Genomic DNA, 26,879 nt, shown 5'->3' on the forward strand with positions numbered 1-26,879 from the left:
TAGAATGATGCATCAATGTCTTTGGATTTTGTATTTGAATAATTCCTGCCCCGACTATAATGCTTTATGGCAGCTAGACGCAAGGCCAAATTGTGCCTCTTTGGCTCTCTCAATGAACTAACCAATACCTACAAGTTTGTTAACTGCACAACCTTTTTATAAAACCAAATGAGCTTTCATGGGAGGAAATGTGTCTTCAATTTAACAACAATTGCTTTAAATTGTTTACAATACTTTAATGATGGGAATAATTTCCCATCCTTACTTTTACAAAATACCATATCTATTCACCAACATAAGACACAAATACCGTCCATTTTGTTGTTTTATGACTTTTGCAGAAGGAAAATCCAGAACAATAATATGATCACAGAAAGGTAACCAACACATTTTCCTGGACAAGGTCCACAGTCTAAACACCATTCAATAGCTTGATGCCATCGTTTATCAACATGACCGCCACGTCCCAAAACTGGTACATAGAAAGCCTTTATTTCACTGAAATAAAACAACCATTAATGAGTGTAAAGATATAAGTATTCAAAATAATATATTATTACTGAATTTATCTTACTATTCTTTTTCTTACTATTTACCTTAATGTTTTCTTGTAAACTCAAATTAGGATAATCTTCAGGTACAACTTGCCAAAAAAATTCAGAGTTCAATTTCTCAGTATTTGCAAGGGAGACAATAGCCCTACTGCAAAACCAATTTTAAGTGTTTTTATGAAGACAATCAGTATAAATGATGTTATTGAATGATCAATGGGTTCTCACTATGATATAATATCATAAGCACAAATGCAAGCCTTAAAAACTTGTTTTTTTTTCACCACTAGACTTTCCACTCAATCCACGATTATCAAATCTGACCCCAATATGTTAAACTTAACCAGACCTACAATTTTAGTAAAGATTTTTTTTTACAACTCAAAACGACACGAAACCCCAGAAATATTTGTCTCAATCCTGTTGTCATGCAACAAAGCAGTACTATTGATACAGCAAAAACTTTTAGACAAACAATAAAACAGTAAAATAAAATACCCTTCTGGTTTGAACTTGTACATCTCAACGGCTGTTTGAGTTGCTTCCCCTGAGACAAAATTGTTGTTAAAGTCTGTAGAAGCTGCTCTGGTCAATGCCTTTAAAATCACTAATTCTTTCTTTTCTTGACCAGTATTTGGCGATGTCTCAAGCAAAATTTTATGCTCTGAATGTTCATCAAGTTCTATCAAAAATTCTTCATTAGCAAAATTCTTGTAGCATTGTAACACACTTTTTAACTGTTCAATTTGTAGATTGCATGAATAGGCAATAAACAAAGTCACAAATAAACCTTGTCCAACTGAAAAAGACAAATATTTTAAAGTAAAACTATGACTGTTAAACCTGCCTGAAACATTTTTTTTAACTTATTTATTCTTCTTCTAACATGTCTAAGTTGTAAGCTTGACATTCTTCTATGTAGAAAGCTTGACTAAATTTTAGACATAGTAGAACTTTTTTTAAATAAAAGAATGTGTCTGAGGACACTAATTTCCTGGTTCATGCTTTGCAATTTTCCAAATTCAAAAGGGACTAAACTCAAGACAGTAAATGACTCACATACCAAATTTGAACTTCGTCTATGTGTTGTAGTTCTTAGCATTGTGTATGAGTTTCAAAAAAATTGGATGAGTTAGAGTGTGGAAAAAAAGGACAGACGGGAAGGATGGACAGACAGAAAGACGGTAAAAGCAAGCACATAATTCCCTCTTACCCTACAGCAGGGGCATAAAAACCTCCAAGTTATTTCTTGATATACTAAAAGTTACTAACCTGAACCACCAGGATCCAAGTATGACTTTTTTCCTTTAACCTTTTTCTTCATGCCAAGGACAGTCCTAATTTTACTTCCAGATTCAATGTTTGTTACTATAAATATGACACCATATGTCTGTCCATAGAGACACTGTAATATATCATCTGACTGTAACTTTATGCAATGTACACTCCTCACTCCTGAAATTAACAAAAAACTTTATGTATTGGTGTAGTTATTTATTGAGATCAACATGTTTCGTTGCAAAGGGCACTGCCATTAAGATAAAAATAAAAAAGATAATTGCGCTGAAGTTTCCATAGCAAGAATTGATAATTTACAGATTCCAATGTATAATGTTCAATGATATTTTTGTCTGGACCTTTTATAGACAACGTTTCTTTTACTCATTGTTGAAGGTAGTACTAGATGTTAACTTCAATGAAATTTGGTGCACGTGTATGGTGGAGAGTTTACTCATTTAAAATCATACCACATCTTCCAACTTTCATATTAAAGAAGAATGTTAAATAAAATATGTTTGTAATATAAATTAAAATCTTTGTTCAAATATTTTAGCCCTAGCCTGTTAATTACTAGTTGTAGGTGTTATTTCAATACCTAGTGTAGCAAAAAAATAAAATGCAGTAAATCAGAGATGCAAACAGTTTTTTTTTCCTGTCAGACATTGGGGCCTTCAGGGTACCAAGTTTTGTCAGACCCATCACATTTCTGCCAGACCTATATTTTCACTCAAAATTATCTATTTTTGTAATATTATGAAAAAAAAAAACAGCCTCCCCCCCCCTTTTTCCGTTTACCATCCCTTTAGTAGATGTAGAGTATAAAAAGTATTATCAGTTTCACCTCAAGAATTTTTTTATTTTTCATGAATAAATGTTAGCAGTTAATAACAAGAGGCTGTCACAACGACAGCAAACCGGATTTATTAATATTTATTTGTGTCCTGGCAATATCACAAGAACCATTACTGATGAATGGTGAAAGTGAAAATCGTCAATATCAAATTTGACCTCCATTTTGTCATCAGTATCAACATCTTAAAATTTGAAAAGCTTAGATTGAATGGTTCATGAGTAAATGCAACAACGTGAATGGAAACGCCATTTCACAATCTTTCAAGAACCATAACTCCTGAACGGTAAAAGTCAAAATCGTCATTATTGAACTTGACCTCTAATTTGCCATCAGTAACAACATATAAAAATTTCAAAAGCTTTGGTTGAATGGTTCATGAGAAAATGCACGGACACGACTGGAAACACCATTTTTCAATCTTTCAAGAACCATAACTCCTGAACGGTAAAAGTCAAAATCGTCATTATTGAACTTGACCTCTATTTTGTCATCAGTAACAACATATTAAAATTTGGGAAGCTTTGGTAAAACAGTTCATGCGTAAATGCACGAACACGACTGGAAACACCATTTTTCAATCTTTCAAGAACCATAACTCCTGAACGGTAAAAGTCAAAATCGTCATTATTAAACTTGACCTCCATTTTTTTTGTCATCAGTAACAACATATTAAAATTTGGGAAGCTTAGGTAGAACAGTTCATGCGTAAATGCACGGACACGACTGGAAACTCCATTTTTCAATCTTTCAAGAACCATAACTCCTGAACGGTAAAAGTCAAAATCGCCATTATTGGACTTGATCTCCATTTTGTCATCAGTAACAACATATTAAAATTTGGAAAGCTTAGGTAGAACAGTTCATGCGTAAATGCAGGGACACGACTGGAAACTCCATTTTTCAATCTTTCAAGAACCATAACTCCTGAACGGTAAAAGTCAAAATCGCCATTATTGAACTTGACCTTCATTTAGTTGTCAGTAACAACATATTAAAATTTTAAAAGCTTTGGTTGAACGGTTCATGAGTTAATGCACGGACAACATTTGATTCCCGCCCGCCCGCCCGCCCGACCGACCGCCCGCCCGCCGTACATCCCCAAATCAATAACCGACATTTTTGTCACAAAAATCCGGTTAAAAATGAAATTCTTACTGTTTATAAATAACAATGAAATGTAACTGTTTTCTGTTAAGGGGTTTCCCGAATTTTCCCGCCAAAAAGCACATGGCTTTCAACAATTGTAAACAAAGCATTCAATTTGTGATCAAGGATTACAGCTTTAATTAATTGAATTTGGATATAGATATTCAACTTAAGGTACAGTCAGGCAATGTTTTTGATTTTTTTATGGATTAAAACTAATTTGAAAGAAAAGTTTAAAAAATAAAACAATTTTTGACATCAAAACAACAGACGATCTGAAATATATTATGAATATTCAGTGACCTATATATTTTTGGAACTCTGCTAGGGGTCAAAGTTACATCATTTTTCAAGCCAATGGTGTGTATTCTCTGTTACAACTAATCAACTGCGTTTGATATAAATATTTCAATAAATTGAGATGTCAAAACTTACCATTTCAAAACAGAAATTTATACTGCAAAAGGTTTTTTTATTTTTTAAGGAGGGATATTTGGAAGTTGTGTCAGGCTATAATATTTATCATTAAAACAGTTTGAACTCCCGATTTCTATTATGTAATCGAAGCCTTGCATGTTGTTCTATCTAATCATGCAACGTGGTTGTAAAATCACAATTTTATAAACAAAATACTCTGCTGGGACCGACAGGGAAATCAGTTTTGGCTGACCCAAGCAGACTAAAATATTGCCGGCCATCAGGTCCTGCAGAGCAACTAGTTTTGCCGGACCTGCATAAATTCTGCCCCTTAGGTCCGACAGGTCCGACGATTAGTTGCATCTCTGGTAAATAAGATTTTTTTTAGATTAATCAAATAAAAACTTCAATTTTGACAGTAAATACTTGCTAACGGGTAAAGCATTCATTTACATATATATATATATATAATTTAAAAGTAAAAAACACAAAAAATCACATCATAAATCGAACATTGTTTCTGTTAGCGCTTTCACCGCATCTCCAGCGGTTCATCAGACAGAATTGTTATCGTTAATAGTAACGACTTGTGACGTTACGTTATAGTAACGACTTGTGACGTTACGTTATAGTAACGTCATGCGGTAGTTGTATATATCTTACGGAATTTTATTATATATATATATTTTAAGAAGTATTTGCACTCCAATGCTATTTTTTTTATTTATAAAAACATCGCAAAATTTTCTGAATTTACGGTGAGAATTGCTGTATCTGTGATGCATACCTTCTATCATAAATTTAAATTCAATATACTTGGTCGAAACAATTACTGGTACCAAAGATGTTCCTTTCAGACTGCCAACTCTTATACTTCCACATTCAATTACAAGAGAGTCAGTTGTAGTTATTTCTTCTTCAGATGTGAGGTCAGCAATGCTCGTCTTGCTGTCTGCCAAACTTGTGCCACCAGTTTTAGCTATTGTCTGTATCTTATCTTCAAGGTCATATCTTTCAACTTCCATTATGGTCTCCCCATTCCTGTTATTGATGGAAGCAAATTTATATTTGTGGACGCAATCTCCAGTTGGTGTATGGAACTTATTCTTTTCAATAATTATTCTGTTAAATTTTATACCATAAATTTAGAAATAATTGCCCATAACCTTACTGAGTGAGTAATTCATTAATAAAAACTTGCATTTTGAACCCCAATAAGGTTGACAATGCCTTTTCGAGGGGCAACAATCTGCTCTATCACCCTCTCAGCTGTGTTCTATTTAATTTATTATACATTACTAAATGTCCTATCATTATTGTCTTTTGAAGATGAATTTTATTCAAAAGTATTTTCTATGATGTCCCTATGAACGTCACTTACATACGTACATGACATAATGTTACAGAGAAAAATCAACAGAAGTAAAGCAAGATGGTTTAATTTTTTTTATTTTGACAGTCAAATAATAAAACCTGAGCCAAAATAAGATTTTAAGCAATGTCTGTAATTATACTTGTCAGATGTAATTCAATTCATTGTCCTTTAAATTATTGCTTTTTGTTTGTTCTTGACGAGGTTAAAAAAAAACAACCATCTATATTATTCTTTGGCATAAAATCTTTTCTGTCAGTCAGGCTTAAATTAAAATATTGTTTGTTTGCCCTTTACCAACCGACCCTATCAATTCGTTCCGCCTGAAAATCTTTTATTTGTATTACCAGCAAGATTTTATTTTATTTTATTTTTTCGTTCCTACCAAAAATCTTATATTTGTATTTCCCGCTCAAAACTTTTTTACCGGAATCCTCGGGTTTTATCTTTACGTATAAGGTCCAGTCCGTTTGGTATCACCTGAGCGTTTGACATGAACACTTGCATTTGAAGTTTCAAAGCATTTGTTTGAAATCGATGTTGAACGCTTTCTGAAATCATGATATGAAGTACGTTACTCTGTACCTTTAACTTAAAGAGCAGGGTTCATTTACAAAAAAGTTCGTTTGATACAAAAGTATTTACGTGTGTACAAACTAATTTGTAAACGGACGTTGTATTCTATGTAGGGATGGCATTTTGTGATCCGCATATCAGAATGATTATGTTAACGATGCCGCTAAATTATTTATATCTGACATGAACCAAAAGTGACAAAACCCTGTAAAGTGGAGAATATCTGGCAGTAAAATCGCCAAGTTTTCCATACAGATCATTTATAAATGTGATGCAAAATACATGACAATTGAGTTTTAAGTCTTATTGCATTTTTATTGGAAAAAAAGGCACACACGAAATTTGTAACACTCTAGGGACTTTTTCTACTAGTAATTTATGTCTGCCCGGACATTATCCTACCAGTACAAAGTTATCTGTTATATATTTTTTTTTCAAAACTAATAGTCCCAGCGGAAAACTTATTTGCAAAAACAAACGGACAAAAAAATGACATTATGCAGATTTTGTATCTATAAAATAAAATATTTTACCTACCTGCCTACCCATGACAAATAATATACCGAGCCAAGTTATTTTTTTGGGGAAAAAAATAAAATATTTTACCTACCTACCTACCCTGTTTCAAAACATAGGGTCGGAAAAGGGCAAACAAACAATATTTTAATTTAGTCCTCATCTTGATCTATTTTAACCTAAATTTTTGGAGAAAAAATTAGGGTGAAGTGAGAATCCAGTTCTTCATAATTTAATTATTAAAATCTAAGTCAGATCAAAACAAAGATTTGTATAGTACTATACAAATCCTTGATCAAAACCAGAGGGTAAATTTTTTTCATTAGTTATTCTCAAGATGGCTGGACTTTGGGCAAAGCCCAATACAAATTGGTTAAATCCAGTCAAATAAGTGTTATGCATTACTGAACCAAATGACCAATGAAATAACCATGAACAAGAATGTGTCCAAAGTACATGGATGCCCCACTCACACTATCATTTTCCATTTCAATGAAATTGGGTAAAAAATTTCATCTTCATCAAAAACTACATGTATTTTGACCAAAAACTTTAACCTGAAACTTTCACTTTCATTTTCTATGTTCAGTAGACCGTGAAATTGGGGTCAAAAGTCTAATTTGGCTTTAAAATTAGAAAGATCATATCATAAACAACATATGTACTGTCAGTTTCAAGTTGATTGGACTTCAGCTTCATCAAAAACTACCTGGACCAAAAACTTTAACCTGAAGTGGGACAGACAGACAGACCAGAAAACATAATGCCCCTCTACTATCGTAGGTAATGTAGGTGGAGCATAAAAATAAACATAAAAAGGGGAAGAATTTTCCATAGCAAAGGCGAAAAGGTCAATTTACCAATTGGTTCATAATACCATGTGATACTGGAGTTTAATTCAGGAGATATAGAACACCAAGTCCACTACAACAATACTGTCAATAGTCAGACAATAAACCAAATTAAGGTTCATCATAAGGAATTGAAAAATATGGCCGTGTTTACACCTCCAAAATTACTATGAGTACAGACAAACTGGTACATCCAGGAAAGTTTTAAGGCATGGCAGGAACTAGATATATAAAAGTTATATGAAGTCTACGTTTCAGAAAATTATAAACTTACCTGGATTTTGATGTTCATTTTTTTCCAGTCTGCAGAAGATAGCAAAATAAACAAACACCCGAGTTTCGTTTGATACGGTCCACTCAGTTACACAGTTTAAACCTGTTAAATCACCTATTGTTTACAGGTGTCTATTGTCCATCTATTGTCCATTTAAATCAATACTACTCACAACATTGATTATATGAGGGGAGCTTCTCAATCGTTTTCACTACTTAGTTAATTTTTGCACCTTCTGCAGGAACGAAAAAAAATGGATAGCAAAATCTAGAAAAGTTTATAATTTTCTGAAACATAAAATGCATTTAAAATTTATATATCTAGTTCCTGCCATCCCTTAAAACTGTTGCAGGTGTATAGGTTAGTCTGTACTCAGAGTAAAATTTGGGGTGTAAATACGGCCATTTTAGCCAAAAGGTTATGATGAACCTTAATTTGATTTATTTATTTGTCATGATTTGACTCAGTATTAATATAGGAGAGGACAAATAACTATTTCTTTGTCATATTGTCATTCAAAATATGATGGAGTATTTTCAATACAAGATAAAGGTGGTGTTAGGTTACTTGATTGAATATGATGAGCACATCAACTCAGCATCAGTATCCAACTCTTAGAAATTTCCCGCCAATAATTGTGGAGAAAGTGCTAAAACAAGGAAGAGAAATCATAAAATAGTTGAAATTCATTTGCTTTGTTCTGTATGTCCTCCTCTTGTGAATAATTCTTGTTTAAATTATCGAATTATGAACAACTATAAGAGTACGACGAAATTTTAAAAATCAAACCCAATGTATTTGCAGGGTTTACGGGATTGCCACACATATTTTACTGCGCAATTATAAGCATTTCCGGTTGTAAACATAAAAAACTGAGATCGTTCCTTCTGTGGTGTGAAGAAAAATCAAATGGGTCTCCTTAAACTGGTATGTATGATTACATTTTAGTTTTCCAGATTTGAAGGATCAGAAATTCGACAAGTTTACATTCAACTTTAAAGTGATTCTCTTTTAGTATAGTCAAAAAGCATAAAACATAGTTCATTAAAATGAATTTGTCCTTGACCTCTGAAGGACATCTTTACATCACACCTCCACTTTCATCCAATGAAAAGCGAAGGATAAGCTCATATAAACAACATATAAAGCTTGGAATTCTTTTTTCATACTTTCTATTACTGAGAGAATTAAATATGGTGAGCAATATAATTTAAGTTATATATTATATTCTAATCATGTACATGTAGTCTATTCTGTTTTGCCATTATGATTATCTTTCCAAGATATCAAATGCAGCTAAGTTTATGAAATATAAATATTATGCCCTGGCATCACTTTCATAATTGTAGTCCACATGTAATATGAGGCAGGCATAACCTGTGAATGGGGACGAAGTCTGTATGTATTATTTTCTTACCTCAAACATGTTAATAAAGGAAACGGAAATACCGTAACGTTCCCGATTTCGGTTCTGTGGTTAGGGATTTAGCTGTGACGTTTAAATTATGACGTCATATTCAATGTAAACAAAAGAAACGCTTCCATCAGGTAACGTTTTTTTCAAATCAAACAATTATTAAAAATGAAATTGTATTGAGTTCCAATCTTATATTTTACTAGACTGATACATTGTACATATAATTTCCTTTTCAAAGTCTAAGGCAAACAAGACAGATTTCTGCGCAAATGCGGGGAAAACCGGAACATGAACTAGATCTGAAAAATAAAGTAACGATTTTTAGTTCATCAGTAGAATGAAAAATTTGGGAAATTTTCCCGATTTTTTTTTTTTTTTTTTATTGATTTTTCTACCGTAATTGGGTACTTCGTCCCCATATAACTTGTATATGTATTTATCAGTGAAGGTTTAAGTCGAGATACTTTTTTTAACATGCACAGTGTTCTAGGATTTTTTTGGCACCTTGACTTACCACGGGTAAGATCAATAAAAAAATTACTTACCCACATCTAAAAGTTAAATCCGCCAACCAATGCGGACTTTTATGACATGCTTTAAATTATATGTTGTGAAGTTTGTCTGAACAAAGCTGGATTCGGATATGATTGAATTTTGTACAAAATTTTAAAAAAACGATTTCTTACTAAATTTGACAAATATGTTATAGTTATTACTATGTCATTTATTAAGAGCTATAATAAATGCAACTGTAAGTTTATTTTCCTCCGATGACAAGAAAAAAAATCGTTTATGTCCCGATTTAAGCACCAGTTATCAATCCGGATTTTCCGATTTTACCGACACCGTGACCGACTTTTAGAATGATAGAAGAATGTGGTCTCTTTTGCGCTTGATTACACCTAGTAAACGAGTGCTTGAATAAAAGCGCCGATAGACATCGACAAAATCTTCAATCTTTTATCAAAGTTTTTTCTCGTGATTTAATAAAAATAAAAAGCAGATATGGGAAAATTGAAGAGGACCGGGAAATTTCAAGAGTTTTTCGGCTTCCCCGAACTTGAAAATTGACTTACCACCGGGTGACAAAGGCTAAAAAATGACTTACCCGTTGTCCTAATCCACTTACCCCGGGTAACGGGTAATGGGAATCCTAGAACACTGCATGCATGCTTCATCTTCTTCAGAGGTGTGTTCAATTCCTTACAAATGTTACCAAAAGATCAGCACCACTGCACTACAGGTCACTGACAACAGCATCATTCAAGGTAAAGTAGAATTAAAAATAAGAAAATGTGGTTTTGATTGCAAAAGACACAACTATTTAACCAGAGACCAAATAATGAAAAAGTTTTACAACTACAGGTCACTGTATGGTCTCAACAATAAGCAAAACCGGTACCACTAGGAAGACTTAGTGTTGTAATATACATTGTTTCATAAAATTGTGCAACATTTTGTTCTGTTTAATTGGTTACCATTAACATTTCTTAATGAAAAACAACTTTTAATTTAAATACCATACATGTTTATAAATTCATTGATTGCCCTTCTGTATTCTGTTAGTGTTGCATTCCTTTTGTAATCTAGTAATTTTGTTATGAACTTGATCATGAGTTTTAATTATATACATTGTATGTACACTGTACGCTGTAAGAAAAATATTAATAATTTACATGAAGACACATATAAAACATGAGAACAGTAATGATAGTGTATGCCGTTTTGTTTCATGACAAAAGTTTGATTCTGTTGATTAATTTATTTGCAAAGGCACATGTACAAATGATTTTGTAGAACTGATAGATATGTTGAATTTTAAATTGCAATAAGATTCTCAAAATAATGTTTGTGTTTTCTTATTTGTTTGTTTTCCAGTATGATGACTTGCAAGTAACTTTAACAGACAAAAAACAAGAAAAGCCAGACCCCAACAATCTACTGTTTGGCCACAATTTTAGTGACCATATGCTTCAAGTTGAATGGACAAGAGATGATGGATGGGGAAAACCAGTTATCTCCCCTTTAACTAATTTATCAATACATCCTGGTGCTAAATGTCTACATTATGCCATAGAAGTAAGATTTTATAGTTTTCTAGTCTCAATTAAGAAAACAGACATTTCAGAAATATAATATTTTGTATCTTGGCTAAAAGTACTGTAAATTCAGAAATTATTGCAAGGTTTTTACTATTGCGAAAAATGTGACAGAGTTGAAAATGCAATAATTTAAAGTCGCATTTTGAAATATTTTATATGAATTAAACAGGATTTTTTCTCAAAATCGTAAAAAACAAAATCTCATTTAAGTCTGAAATGACAAAAGCACAATAATAAATGCAGGCAATAATTTCTGAATTTACAGTAATAGTTGTCAAATGAATATCAATGCATATATAGTAAAGGTAAATTATTGAATATTGTTGTCATTAAATTTTAAAAAATCCCACCATTTAACAAATTTTAAACAAAAGCATGAGGTTATTAATCGTTTATTTATATGGTAAGAAAATTTGCTTCTACATCTCAACAATTTAAGATATCCTTTTGTTTTTATTTAATTATAAAATCTCACCTTTAAACATATTTAGATAAAAAAAAAAAAAAGCATGAAGTAATAGTATATTTTTATGGTTTGAAATTTTGCTTCATCATCTTAATTTATGTAAATGTATGTTTAAAAGGAAGTAAGTAACTTTATATTCAAATTGTTCATTGTAATGTGATGTGATTAAAACCCTTAAATCATATGACATACATGTACGTTATACATGACCTTGAAATGTAAAACACAAAGTTAATTTATTCATGAACTATACATTACCAATATGTTAACCCGCCTTCTATACTCACCAAATTATTTAAATCTAACATTCAACATGTACAAATAAAATCTACTTTTAAGATTCAAAATGCAAATACAGCTATTATTCATTAAAAAGCTATGTTTGGAAGAGTGAAAATCGACACTATACAAAACATGTTGAAAGAATATTTTTATGTTTTCAATTAGATGTTCTTTCTTGCATTAACACACTCTACTCTCTTTTTTACAGTTATTTGAAGGAATGAAAGCTTACAGAGGAGTAGATGACAAAATAAGGATGTTCAGACCATTTGAAAACATGAAGAGAATGAAATCTACTGCAGATAGAGCATACCTGCCAGTTAGTATAAGTAATTGCATGGATTTTTCTAGCATTCCACAGTGTCCGGTTTTCGGACCCATTCCCAACGACAAAAACCCTACATTTTTCCCAATTTTGGGAGCAAAATTCCTAAATGATCACAAAATTCATTTCCAGCTTTATTATTAATGACAGAGATGTTTATTTTATTCAACCGCTAGCTTTATGTCAAAAACCGCCAACAAGTAATGTGTACACATGTAAATCCAAGTTGAAACATATTGAACATTTTTAGACAAACAACATTGACAAACAATGGCTGCCATAAATAAACAGGAAGTGTGGGAAAATACTAAAACCAGATCAAACGGACAAGTATTTAATTCCGGGTTTGTCAATCAAAAACAGTAAATAAAAAAATTAAAAGAACCGAACATGTGACAGCTGACTTAGCAACACTAAAATTGAAAACTAAAAGATATATAAAAAAAGAAAATAGAAACAGGATATATTTTATACAGAACTCAAAATATTTCAGTTCACAAATTTTCATGTCAAAATCAAAAAAATGTAACAATCCTTAAGAAGTTAGAACTCATTATTTTGATACTCAAATGTCATGTTGTTATATTTAAAAACAAAGAAGGTGTAGTCCTTACTTTATTTTCACCAACAAAAAAATGTTTAATGAATTAAACACACTAAAACTAACATCTGGTATATTGGTTGTTTTTCCCAATTTCATTGAAAACCGCGTTAAAAAATTCCCAAAACTGGCCAGGGTCCTTTTTCCCAAAATACCCAGATAAACCCCTAAATTGCATGTGAAAAACAGATTTTTTTTTATTAAAACAAAGGGAGATAATTTGTTTTAGTTACAATGGAATAATATATCAAAGGGAGATAATTTGTTATAGTTTCAATGGGACAGATAGCATATTTTATAGATCTTGATGGCAGTTGTTATATACACATGCCTATATCACACGAGCATAAAGGACTCTTCGCAAATATTTGTCAAATTTTGAGTCACTGGAAAAAATGAAAGTTTATTATTTCATCTATTTTCTATGATTTTAAATGTTTTCAAATAAAATCAGCATTTGGACTTCTACTGACTAAAAAAAAAGATAAAAGATAACAGTTTATGATACACTCAAGTTTATATACAGATAGGTTTCTTCCATCACGGCAAGTCAATTAAAAAATACAAAAAGTGCCAACTGTCTGACAGTAAAATTAAATGGGAAGGTCAATTGCTCTTTTAATTAAAAATATCTACAAATATAATTTACTGTAATATAAATTGAGTATTGATGATTTTTTTTTATTGTTGATTGAAGGACAATCTTATTTTAGTGAATTTTTGATTTAATGGTTGTGCCACAAGATTATATACAATTTGATTGAACTTCAATGAACATTTGAATTTATTTAAATCTTAACCTACAAAATCTAAAATAATTGTTATCTCATGATAAAATAATCAATCCTCAAAATATTTTCAATTTTGGCATAGGTATGAATAGGACTGATTTAAAAAGATTGTTTTAATGGAAGAAAATATTCTTTTTTAGGACTTTGATGCCGAGGAACTTGTAAAATGTATGAAGAAGTTATTACAGATTGACAGAGAATGGGTGCCCTACTCAACCAAAAGTTCTTTGTATCTTAGACCTACATTTATAGGCACTGAGGTAATATCACATATTCGACCTTGATCTTTGAACTTTGTATGTGCTGCTTACCAGTAGTGCTTTCAATCTTAGAAGTAGAAAACATTTTTCAAAGATGATATTTAATTTATAGTTGATGTTGAGGTAATTTTGCCGTCATTTATCAAGTTTTTTTTTTAATTTTGATTGAATTTTTGTCATTTTATTTCTCCTAGCTATATTATTAATAATAAATTGAAGTATAGAATAAAAAAAAATATTGTTAGTTTGTCAAATAATAAGAGAAGGGTTATCACAATTCATGGGAGTACCCTTGACTCACAATGAGGCATGGCTTTGTGTGTCTGGGAATAGCAGGGATGTACATGATTAATGATAAATGTAAATGTTTAATTATCAATTATACTTTGATATTTTGATTTTTATTTAATTGTTTTTTAACTTCATCACATCCTTGTTCTTTGGCAGTTCATTCATGAAATAACAAAAACAAAAAGTAATTGTTTAAGACAAATTTTACTTGCAGCCAACATTGGGAGTGACGAAGTCAGCTTCCGCCTTACTTTATGTACTTACAGGCCCTGTAGGACCATACTATCCCACAGGGATGAATCCAGTTACACTGTTAGCTGATCCACAGTATGTAAGAGCCTGGCCTGGTGGATGTGGAAACTTCAAAATGGGATCGTAAGTAGTGGGAAGTGGATTGATACCTATGAACCTTGTTGCCAAATATTTTCATAAAATTATCAAAAATAAGAATTATAATGTAAAGATTCTGTCAGACACATTCAACAAAAGAGAAATGTGAGTTTTTGTATCTTGTGATAAAAACATATCCATTGATTTTTGGTGAATATACAAAATTCTGAAAACAAAAGTGTTTGATTTAGACAAAGAACTTTTTATGTTCTATTTATGTATACCTAAATACAAGTTAAACTTCTTCTGCAAAGATCAAAGATTTGGCATCAACAACAAATTCCCAAATGGCACAACCATATTTTATTCATGTAAAAATGACAATAAATAGCATTTAAGGAGGCTCAAGGGTATAAAAATTTTAGAAAAAAATTAAACATTTGTTTTTCATTACAAATTTCTTTTATTACCTTTTTTAGTTGTTACCTTATCATATGGTACAAAAAACATTCAAAACAATTAATTCGTGTTGGCCCCAGATGACTTTTAAAATGTAAACATCATTGAAAAAGTTCCAAATTATCTCCCTTTGGCGGAAAAATTCCATTTTTTGGCTTTAAAATTGAAATATCTCTTTTAACTCATCAGTGACCTATACTTTTTAATATAATTTCATTATATGCTGTACTTAAACTAAATTATTGTAAAATTTGATCGATTTCTGTAATAAATTTCTTTTTATATTTCGATATTACCTTTATTTCTTTATTAGTTCAACAGAAAAAAAAACACTTTTACAAAGATGTATGCTTCTTTCGAAGGCAGATTGTGAGCGCAAATGAACGGTGACCCCATTTTTTTATTTTATTTTTCTATTAAAGTTCATTTATAGAAAAATATAGAGAAATCCTATATAAATGATTTAGACCTGTGAACCCCCTTAAGTCTTTACATGTTTAAAATCAACTTTTTTTTGCAATCAATACTTAGTGTTTGGTGGATTAAGACTCTTATAACAAACAGTTCTAACTATATTTCAAACTGATAAATAGTCCTAACCCATAGTAAAATTTTCACATATATTATGTATATATTTCAGTAATTATGGACCAACTATCAAAATTTCTGCTGAAGCTGATAAGAAAGGATGTCAACAGGTTTTATGGTTATATGGAGATGATCATCAGCTGACGGAAGTTGGGGCCATGAACTTGTTTGTATACTGGATCAATGAACAAGGAGGTAGGTTCTTTAAATAAGAAAGGATGTCAGCAAGTTCTATGGTTATATGGAGATGATCATCAGCTTACAGAAGTATGGGCCTTGAACTTGTTTGTATACTGGATTAACAAACAAGGAGGTAGGCTCTGTAAAATTATATGCTTTTAGTTCATAGAAAGAGAATATTTCTGATCCTGTAATGTATACTGGTATTAAATTCAAGAGAAACTTGAGAAAAAATATCTGTGTTATCACTTTCACCAAAGAAGAGAAAATACTTTCATTCTAGCCAGGAAAACATTTTATGGATGTAATTAATATTTCTTATGGATGCTGAAACTTTTGTTCTAATCTGAAAATCTTCAAACTAAAAAGACAGTAATACTTTTAAATTCTTGTCTATATGTTTTGTCTATTACACTATTGTTTATTCTTATTTATAATCTATCTCTCATTCTCAGATTATAATTTTTTTCAGAAAAAGAATTGATAACGGCTCCATTAGATGGTCTAGTATTGCCTGGAATCACCAGAAAATCATTAATTGAGCTGGCTAAAAAATGGGTATGACTATATATAAAAGCTTTTGATGTTCCAAAAATAAAAAGTAGGAAGATGAGGATAGGATGCCAACTGGCCATTTTTTTTATGCCTTTCAAATTATTTTCTTCTTTTTATACTCCATTTATGGGCATTATGTTTTCTGGTCTGTGTGTCCATCTATCTGTACATTCGTCCGTACGTTAGTCTGTTCGTTCTGTTTCATGTTAAAGTTTTGGTTAAAGTTTTTGGTCGAGGTAGTTTTTGATAAAGTTGAAGTCCGATCAACTTGAAACTTAGTACACATGTTCCCTATGATATGATCTTGCTCATTTTAAGAGGGCTCAAGGGTCTAAATCAATTTTTTTATTTAATATAGGATTTCTCTATATTTTTCTATAAATGAACTTTATCTTATACTTAATAGAAAAATGAAATAAAAAAATGGGGTCACCGTTCATTTACGCTCACAATCTGCCCTCGAAAGAAGCATACATTTTTGTTAATGTCCTTTTTTTTCTGTTGAACTAATAGGAGGAAAAGCGGTAATATCGAAATAAAAAAAGAACTAAATTACAGAAATCGCTTAAATTTTACAATTATTTAGTTTATGTACAGCTTATTCGAAAATAACAATAAAAAATATAGGTCACCGATGAGTTAAAAAAGATATTTTAATTTAAATGCCAAAAAATGGCATTTTTGCACCAAAGGGAGATAATTTGGAGCTTTTTCTATGATATCCACATTTTAAAAATCACCTGGGGCCAACAGGAATTGATTTTGTGGAATGATTTTTGTACCATATGATAAAGTAACAACTACTTAAGGTAATAAATAAAATTTGTAATGAAACATTAATGTTAAATTCTTTTCTGAAAATCTTATACCCGTGAGCCTCCTTAATACCAAATTAGAGATTCATCCTATTTTCATGGTCCATTGAACATAGAAAATGATAATGCAGATGGGGCATCTGTGTACTTGGGACACATTCTTGTTTAATGTCTATTTTTAAATGAAAAAAACTACTTGTACAAATTGGGCAGATAATGGGTTCTTGTTAGATATAAAATTTATTGTATTATGAATTATATTAAATAGTTAAATTCAATTCAAGTATGACAGAAATTGTCATCAAAACAAATTAAATTAAAATTTTTAGAAAATATAGCAGAATTTAAATGGTATTGAAGGACAGAGTTATCTCCCATACTACATGATTTATCATTCAAAATAGATCAGTTACCTCCCTTTCTCCAGTTGTTGTCAAAAGGCATTCACACACATATTGTATACGAATATACCTTAGGGCTTAGGTTTATTTGGTTATTTGTATACATTTGATTTTCAACCTGAAATAATAGTGTCAATATATTATTTTCTGTAAAGAAGAGTTCTATTAGTACGTGATAAACAATATTCAAAAAAATGTCTTGGGAGACAGACTAACCGTTACTTATATAAGTTGTTTTTTTCTAAATCCCATATTTGAATTTCATGTAACTTTGTAATAATTTATTAATGTACTTGTTAATATCCACGAAGTTATCATGTTTATAGATCGGTAAAAAAAAAGAATAAGGGATATTACATAATGGAAGTCTAGTTGATAGCAATACACCGACATGCCCTCACGGTTATCCGCTGTAAAAAGGCTAATTTGTATGTAATCGATATAATTATAATATTTATCAACTGTGTATTCAACCCAGTAATTATAACAACAAATTACTACAATTGAAAGTGTTATTTGGTCATGTTGAAAATCATCATTCATTGTAATAAATAATATAGTTAATTAACAAACCAGACCTGCCTGTTTTAATTTTTTGGCAAGCAATTTGCAGTTACATTATTCTACTTTAGTATATCAACATGCTTGTAGTAAGTAATTGTTGTAATGTATTCAATTGTATATTTATATGTGAATTGAATTTGTAAATAAATTCTTTCTGTTTTAGGGAGAGTTTAAAGTGACTGAAAGAAGTTACACAATGGCAGAAGTAACAAAAGCTTTAAATGAAAACAGGGTAAGTGTTTACAAGATTTATTAACAACAAATTAGAATTTATTCTCCATCCTACTGTTAGGTGTTTTAAAAGGACTGAGTAATCATTGTATCCATTCATTTGTTGGTCACCTGATAAAACAGATCTAAAATTTACAGTAATAATTGATGTAGCGGTTACTGTATTGCAATGTCTTTGTCCCTTTTGTCAGTCAGTAATTTCATAACTTTATGATATTGGAATGTACTATAAATGTAATTATTTAATCTGCCAGGCAGTGGCTTTCCATTTTATGGTATTGCTAGGGAATAAGTTCTCCCTTTAAGTGGTTTTATACTTTGCAGGTTGTCACTCTTGACTTCTTGGTTTTATCTGAGATAAAGACTATTTCATTAAAATATATAAAACAGCACAAGACAGTTTAGGACATTGCAAGCTTCGTGGGGATGAAAAAAATTAGTTATAACCCTCAATGGTGTGGAAGCCTTTTTTAAAAGTTTGAACACAAAAGATTTGAATTTAAAACTATGTATACATGTCTATGTAAATATGTATTATCTCCTTATCTCATTTTTATTTCAGTTAAAAGAGATGTTTGGTGCTGGAACTGCCTGTGTAGTATCTCCTGTGGAGAAGATATTATATATAGATAATATGTTAAACATTCCCACCATGTCTGAAGGAGCACCTGTTACCATGAGGTTTCTGAAAGAATTGACAGATATACATGTTAGTATAGATTTTATCGTTTCTTTGAGTATAATACAATATTTACAAAAGGGGCTCCACAGCTACTTTTGCATAGGTACTATTTTTGTACTATTTATGTACCACAAATCTGTAGTACTGGAAATCTACTTTTAATATTAGGTACTATTATGTTACTTACGAATTATTGTAATATTTAGGTACCTGTATTTTACAGTACTTGATTTGTACTTGAAATTAAAGTACTATAGATTTTTGGTTGCACAATTACATTTTCAGCATTTTGAATGTTCATCTTTTTCAAATGTCATGAAGTTATGATGTTCAAACATGGAATACTGTGATCATTGTTGGCATCATTTTTGTACCAATATATTAAGTACAAATCAAGTACTGGAAAATACAAGTACCTAAATATTACAATAAATTTAAAGTAAAGAAATACATGTAGTACTAAATATTACAAGTTAATGTCCAGTACTAAAGATTTTAAGTACAGAAATAGTACCTATGCAAAAGTAGCTGTGTAGCCAAGTATTTGAATCTTTTAAAAACTTTACTGTGGGGATAGGAGAAATATCAAGTTGCACTCCATTCTGGTGCTGAATTTGTTTCTTAAATGGATTTGGCCAATGTGAAGACAATCTTTAACATTTTTCCCAATGATCTGCAAAAAAAATATATTCTTTTAATGTGGCTTGACCAGGATCAATTGTCTTTTTGTGACACCTCTAAATCTAATTCAAAGAAAAGCTAGAACTGGCCGATATATAACTAAGATCAAAATAAACTACACATTATGAAAAAAAAAGATTGAACCAGCCTTGGGAAGTATAAAACTGTTGACAATTAGAAAATATTGTATAGACTTATTAAATTAGATAATAAAAAAGTTGAAGTGAAAAGATGATAAGAGGGCAATATATTTCATGCATATTTAGTCCAAATACAATTTAACAGTGAATCAAGCATGCAAATTCTGTTAATTTGGTCAACTGGGATAATAGGCAAAACATAAGAGTGTGTTGTACAGAGCTTAACAGTTTGCTTTATTTAGCTATTCATTTTACAAAGATTTTCAGTTTTCCTGCATAAGATTTTGGTTCTCTCTGTGCGCTCTAGGTTACTCTATCAATAAAAATAACCAGCCACAATTTAGCCAATAGAACTGAATTTATTTATTTTAACTAATTATTGTCAATAGATATAGGAAAATGTGGTATGAGTGCCAATGAGACAATGAGACAATTCTCCATCCAAATAACAGTTTACAAAAGTTATCCATTATAGGTCAAGGTATGGCCTTCAACACAGAGCCTTGGCTCACACCGAACAACAAGCTATAAAGGGCCTCAAAATTACTAGTGTAAAACCATTCAATGGAAAAACCAACAGTCTAATCTACGTAAAAAAAAAAGAGAAACAAGAAACACGTATAAATTACATAAACAAACGACAACCACTGTACATCAGATTCCTGACTTAGAACAGGTGCAAACTTTTGCAGCAGGATTAAACGTTTGAATGGTACCAAACCTTCTCCTTTTTTCTGAAACAATAGTATAACATCACAACATAGAAAACATATGAATAAATATCAATTGGAAGGCTTAACTCAATCCAAAAACGTAAATTAAGTTTTGTTTTATATTAAGCTAACAGCTTTTAAAACTGTACTCAATTATGTTGTTTTTGTTATTTTCAGTATGGAAGAACGATCAGTGATTGGTGTGAACCTATAGAATGAACAGATCTATAATTAGACCAACGAGTGATGTAACAATCGTCCATTGTCATGTTTGTGGTTTGTCAATCAAACTACCATGTGGTTCACTACAGAAATCTCATATCATGTCATGGAATTACACAAATCATGTGATATTAATGTGTTAGAATCATATATGACCTGTTTTTGTACACATCATGTGAGGTGTGTTAGAATCGTAGATCATGTGATGTGCTTTGTTCTCAGATCATGTGATGTGTTCTGGTCTCAGATCAATCATGTGATGTGTTTTTTTTCACAGATCATGTTATGTGCTTTAGTCTCAGATCATGTGATTTGTTTTGTTCTCAGATCATGTGATAGAAAGTGTAGATGGTGTGATATTTGCTTTTTTACAAACAATTAATAGAATCTTTTTTTTATTCTTATCACTGACTTAATGAATCTCACTTGAAATCTCTATTACAAACCCAATTACAATTTTGAATTTCTATTAATGCTAGAATCTCAAATTTTTTATTATTTTTTTTTTAGTACTGAATTGATTTCTTGAAAGTAAAAACGCATTTATGAATATACTGTAATATTTTGATAGATCTGAAATTAGATTTTTTTACAATAGTAGAATTTTCTAGGATTTATATATGATATAACACTTGTTTTTTTAAATATCAACAAATTTATATGAAAGTGGAGATTATGTGATGCTTTTTACATACTATTTTAAGAACAAATGGTAGAATCTTTTTTCATGATTTTATCTATGACTTAATGAATCTCAGTTATGTCCCCTTTAACCTCTTTTCTGTTATGAACAAATGGTAGAATCTTTTTTCATGATTATATCTATGACTTAATGAATCTCAGTTATGTCCCCTTAACAAATGGTAGAATCTTTTTTCATGATTTTATCTATGACTTAATGAATCTCAGTTATGTCCCCTTAAACCTCTTTTCTGTTATGAACAAATGGTAGTATCTTTTTTCATGAATTTATCTATGACTTAATGAATCTCAGTTATGTCCCCTTAAACCTCTTTTCTTTTATGAACAAATGGTAGAATATTTTTTCATCATGATTTTATCTGACTTAATGAATCTCAGTTATGTCCCCTTAAACCTCTTTTTCTGTTATGAACAAATGGTAATATCTTTTTTCATGATTTTATCTATGACTTAATGAATCTCAGTTATGTCCCCTTAAACCTCTTTTCTGTTATGAACAAATAGTAGAATCTTTTTTCATCATGATTTTATCTGACTTAATGAATCTCAGTTATGTCCCCTTAACCTCTTTTTTTTATGAAATGGTAGAATTTTTTTTCATCATGATTTTATCTAACTTAATGAATCTCAGTTATGTCCCCTTAAACCTCTTTTCTTTTATGAACAAATGGTAGAATATTTTTTTCATTCTGATTTTATCTAACTTAATGAATCTCAGTTATGTCCCCTTAAACCTCTTTTCTTTTATGAACAAATGGTAGAATATTTTTTTGCATGATTTAATCAGCTATGTCCCCTTAAACCTCTGTTTACTGATTTTTTCTGGTGGAATCTCAATGTTTATATATTTTTATATTAAAAGTATAAGTACAAACACATAGAATTTAGTTAGATAGATCTGTAATATCAAGGAAAGCATTTATACATGAGTAGAACTTTTTAAGAAAATCTTGATCTTATATCATTTGTTTCATATTAATGTCTAAGACTAGTATTTTCTATCACGGTGTATACAATTAATAAAAGAAAGTAATTCTTTCAAATGTTTTTTTAGCAAGTTTTGGTTGATAATTTGTTTTTATTAAACATGAATCTTTGCAAAAAATCTTATTAGTACAAATGTATACTACTGTGAATAATTCTCTGCATAGGAATTGATACATTGAATTTTTGAACACCAATTTAAAAAATCTAAAATTCTAAAGGAAATAGCCATAAGTAATAAAGAATTCTCCTAAAACTTTGTATCATTTTATTTTTTATTGCATATTAGATATTCTGTTGTGTGTGAAGTAAGGATAGATATGTCTTTGTATATTTTATCTAAAACCAATTGGCCGTTTCAAAATCTAAAGCATCATGGGTAATTTCATTGTTCGTACCCCAAAATGAAAATAACGTCACGTCATTGGTTAAATTTTCATTGTTTATGGCATTTTTAACCAATCAGGACGTTTTGGTGTACACTTTTGAAAATATAACCCAGGATGCATTAGATTCTGAAACGGCGAATTATAATAATGATATTAAAAAAAAATATATATCAGGTATATTTGATCCATTTTAAATATATTTTACCTCAAAGTTCAATTTTTTTTTTTAGATTTTCAATCGCTTGGTATCTATTAATGATTTACTAATATTCAGAGCATAAAATTTTTCAATTTTAAATATGACAGGTTTTTTTTGGTGGATTCAATGACTTTTGTTAGTACTAATTTGTCATGGATTGGAAAGAACTCTGATATTTGTTTTCATGGTTTTGACATAGTTGGCTTACAAAATTCCTACTTTGGTTAACATTTAAATTTCTGGTTTACATATACCACCCAATCCCACAAAATTTTGACCTCACGAAAAATAAATGAAATTAATGCATACCGCTAAATAGAACTCGCAGCCTGTTGACCAAGATTTGTTTTCTTCTTTTTTTATATTTTTCTTAGAATATCTCAACTGTATTATGGAATTTTGATTTAACTGTTTATGCAAATATTTTTTTTTATTAACAGTGTAAATGTATGTCAGAACAAACAAAAGAGTCTGAAAAATCTATTATTTTGCAGCTATGTATAGTTTATAATTGTCTCAATAGAATCTAGTTTAAAATTTTAAATGGCAAATGAATGATCTGTGTTGGACCATGTTCATTTCATTATGTATGATATTAATCTGTTGTCTTTTTTTTAATGAATTGATTTTTGCATGTTTTTACCCTCTGTTTTGTGTGTTTACCATTATCTGTTTTCAGCAGTGTTTAATTTAGTTTTGATGTTTGACATATAATTGTTTTGTTTTATTTATTAGACATTGTTAGCAGCTATTTTGTTGACCAAGTTTTTTTTTCTTTTCTTTTTTTTCATTTTCTTTGTTATACCTGACTTTTTATATCCTACTCTGGTCCTACCTATTTTTTAAACAATTAAGTAGTGATAAAAAGTCATAATTTTGAGCTTCATTTATTGAATGCAGCATTTTTGTATATTTGAATAAAAATAAAACTTTCGACTTTTTAAATTATAGTTTGTTTATGGTGCAACATTGCTTAGTTTTGCACAACATCATTTGCTTCCATATATAAATAAAACTTTGATGAATGGAAAGATATGTTGTACTTCTGAAAATTGATATTATGTTTCATAATTCTGAAATTATCAGTAAATATTATCAATCTATGTAAAGGACTTCATAATATATGTTATGAGTTAAGTACTCTAATAGGATTACTGGTATACTACAAAACTTTTAATTTGTTATGATTTTATGTTTATAACAGTTCTATGCAAAATCATGTCAAGGGCAATAACATATTATTAATGTCACAATTTAAATTGCAGATTTGTATCCTTGAAAAATACGTTCACATGTCAGTCAGTATATGAGTGGTGTATTAGTTCAAAAGGTCATGTTCGGTTTTCATAGCTGGAGAGAGGAGAAGGGTTATTTCCCCTTTAAAGAAACTATTTCTCTTTTTAATTTTCAAATTCAAAATTTCATAATAAATGAGTACATATTATTTTTATGTAACTGTGTTACTTTAGATTTAATATTGGTATTTTTGTAATAAAGGCAGTTTCTAAATTAGTTATAAACAGAATACTCAAAAGGAAAAACGAGCCCCTTATGATTATTATTAAGATTGACCTGAGAAATCAGATTTTATAAGTGCCATTTCAGTTCCATTTAATATTACATGTTCTATTTGTTTGAATTTGTGCTTTGTGTATTCATTGCTATTTTTTTGGTAACAATTTTTGGGGAATTGTTGGTTTAGATAAACCATCACACCAAATTTAATTTCCAATGAAGTATGAACTCTGTACAGGGTCGTATTGAGTCTTTAGCAAATTTGTTTTTAATTCATGAAATCAAACATCAATAGTTTCACAACTTTTCCTCATTTCACAAAATTTGTACCCATGAAAAAAAATTCCATAGTAGTTTCTTATATGGTCTCATATATATTTTAATATTGTTTTGGTTTTTGGGGACTTTTTTTTTGTATTTGTTTTATATTTATATTGTTAATGTGTGTGGAGATCTTATATCTCTGTAATAAATCTTCACTCCATGTTCAAAACAAAAGTTAACTCACCCATACAGTATAAGACTGTCAGAATACTGTGAATTCATCATTACTTTTTGATATAAATTTTCATGGATTTTCTTTGATAAAGGTGAACCACCAATTTTTTTTCTAATCATGTTTAACGAAGTTCAAATTTCCTAAACGCTTGAAAGCAGACTTAAACAAAAACCACTAAAATACCATTTTCCCCAATCCACCAAAATACCATTTTCCCCATTTCACCAAAATACCATTTTCCCCAATCAACCAAAATACCATTTTCCCCAATTCACCAAAATACCATTTTCCCCAATCCGCCAAATATTTGTACCCATGAAAAATGAATAAATCCACAGTACATCAGCGTAATATTTATACTGCCAGCTAACAAATTTACTTTTGTATGTGTTATTTATTAATATAGGGTTATTGCATGAATATTGGGGAATATTGTCCCGAGTAGAATTTTATATTGCACAAGCTTGCATTCTACGATTGACAATAGTCACTAATATTCATGCAATAACCCTTATATTGTATAGCAATATAATATTTGAAAGTAAAAATTGGTTTAAACTAAGATTTTGTTGTTGATGACGTCATGAATTTTGAAGATTTATTGCACTAGTGCAATATTGGAATTTATTGCACGCTAACTTCTGGTTACTTTCTATGCGAAATATTATACTGCTAGCAATAATAAAGAATTTCTTCTTTTCTCTGAATATCACATGGTTGACAGCTTTCAATTTTCTCTGACATGAAAAACACCATTGTTAGTTTTATTATCATGTATGATATAAAATGTGTATGTCTGAAGAATGTTTTTTTTTAACAATGTGACTGCTGAAAAAATAGCCACCTACCAAACACCACCTAATGAAGATATTTTGTAAAGAGACTATCCAATATTGCCATTTCTTATATACATGATATTTGAGTCTTTCATAATATATCCGATTTTTGCTGAATGTTTTTGACGTTTTATAAAATGTATATATTTTCACTAATTGTCCAATCTTTTATTTTATTCTCTTTTTCTAAGTTCACAATTTTTATTTTTCTTATTTAAATTGGTAAAATACTCACAATTCACAGATATATGGCATACAATTAAAATACATAAGACTTCTATTAGACTACCAGTTAGTTGACATCCTTAAAGTACATTATAGATGTTTATACTAATTTTATACTGCAGACTCTGGAAAGGGACCATATAACAATCACCTTGTCCCTTCTCAAAGTAGAAATAAGAAGATTAAACTTATACAATGGAAAGTTTTCTTGGGGAAAAATGATGTCCAAATTGGGTTAGGTTATACAAGTTTGGAAATTTGCATTTCATCTAAAATTTTGAATATGGAAAGATTTTTTTTATTCCAGCAATTTGAAAATGAAGGAAATATTTTTAGGTTCAAAAGACATCAAAACAAATAAACAATATTGATTTACAACGAAAATGCTTACTGTAATCAGTGTAAAGGGGGAAAGGGTGTGTGGATGGGAGTCCTGAGTTGAGAGGAAATGGTTGCAATTGCCTGTAATGTTAAAATTATCTTCATAGTGTGGAATTTTGTTTTTGACGATTTTATGCCCAAAAAAAGGTATTTCTACTCTCCATCCCAAATCCATCAATGATGTATTTTATAGCATTAATAAATCCTTGGGTTAAC

General features: G+C 30.2%; 2 protein-coding genes across 4 annotated transcripts; one reads left to right on the forward strand and one right to left on the reverse strand.

The window, feature by feature from the left end:
* Window positions 1-215: 215 nt before the first annotated feature.
* Window positions 216-8,648, reverse strand: LOC139481791 (uncharacterized). Of its 3 annotated transcripts, none has more exons than XM_071265299.1 (5): window positions 8,627-8,648; window positions 5,036-5,289; window positions 1,824-2,006; window positions 1,050-1,350; window positions 216-498 (listed from the first exon to the last, which is right to left on the reverse strand). In XM_071265299.1, the coding sequence occupies exons 2-5, from the start codon at window positions 5,271-5,273 to the stop codon at window positions 327-329; spliced, it is 894 nt and encodes a 297-aa protein (XP_071121400.1). In that variant the 5' UTR covers window positions 5,274-5,289; window positions 8,627-8,648; the 3' UTR covers window positions 216-326. The 3 variants fall into 3 exon arrangements, with proteins under 3 accessions (XP_071121400.1, XP_071121401.1, XP_071121402.1); XM_071265300.1 differs by lacking the exon at window positions 8,627-8,648 and adding an exon at window positions 8,405-8,540; XM_071265301.1 differs by lacking the exon at window positions 8,627-8,648 and adding an exon at window positions 8,381-8,442.
* Window positions 8,649-8,677: 29 nt separating this feature from the next.
* LOC139481790 (branched-chain-amino-acid aminotransferase, cytosolic-like) lies at window positions 8,678-22,540 on the forward strand. Its single transcript, XM_071265298.1, has 11 exons — window positions 8,678-8,764; window positions 10,442-10,522; window positions 11,133-11,333; window positions 12,313-12,423; window positions 13,962-14,081; window positions 14,587-14,747; window positions 15,802-15,944; window positions 16,402-16,487; window positions 18,428-18,496; window positions 19,058-19,204; window positions 20,889-22,540. Exons 1-11 carry the CDS (start codon window positions 8,747-8,749, stop codon window positions 20,928-20,930), a joined length of 1,179 nt encoding a protein of 392 aa, XP_071121399.1. The 5' UTR covers window positions 8,678-8,746; the 3' UTR covers window positions 20,931-22,540.
* The last annotated feature ends 4,339 nt before the right edge of the window (window positions 22,541-26,879 follow it).

This window comes from Mytilus edulis, chromosome 7 (assembly GCF_963676685.1).
Source record: "Mytilus edulis chromosome 7, xbMytEdul2.2, whole genome shotgun sequence".
NCBI classification, from domain to species: domain Eukaryota; kingdom Metazoa; phylum Mollusca; class Bivalvia; order Mytilida; family Mytilidae; genus Mytilus; species Mytilus edulis.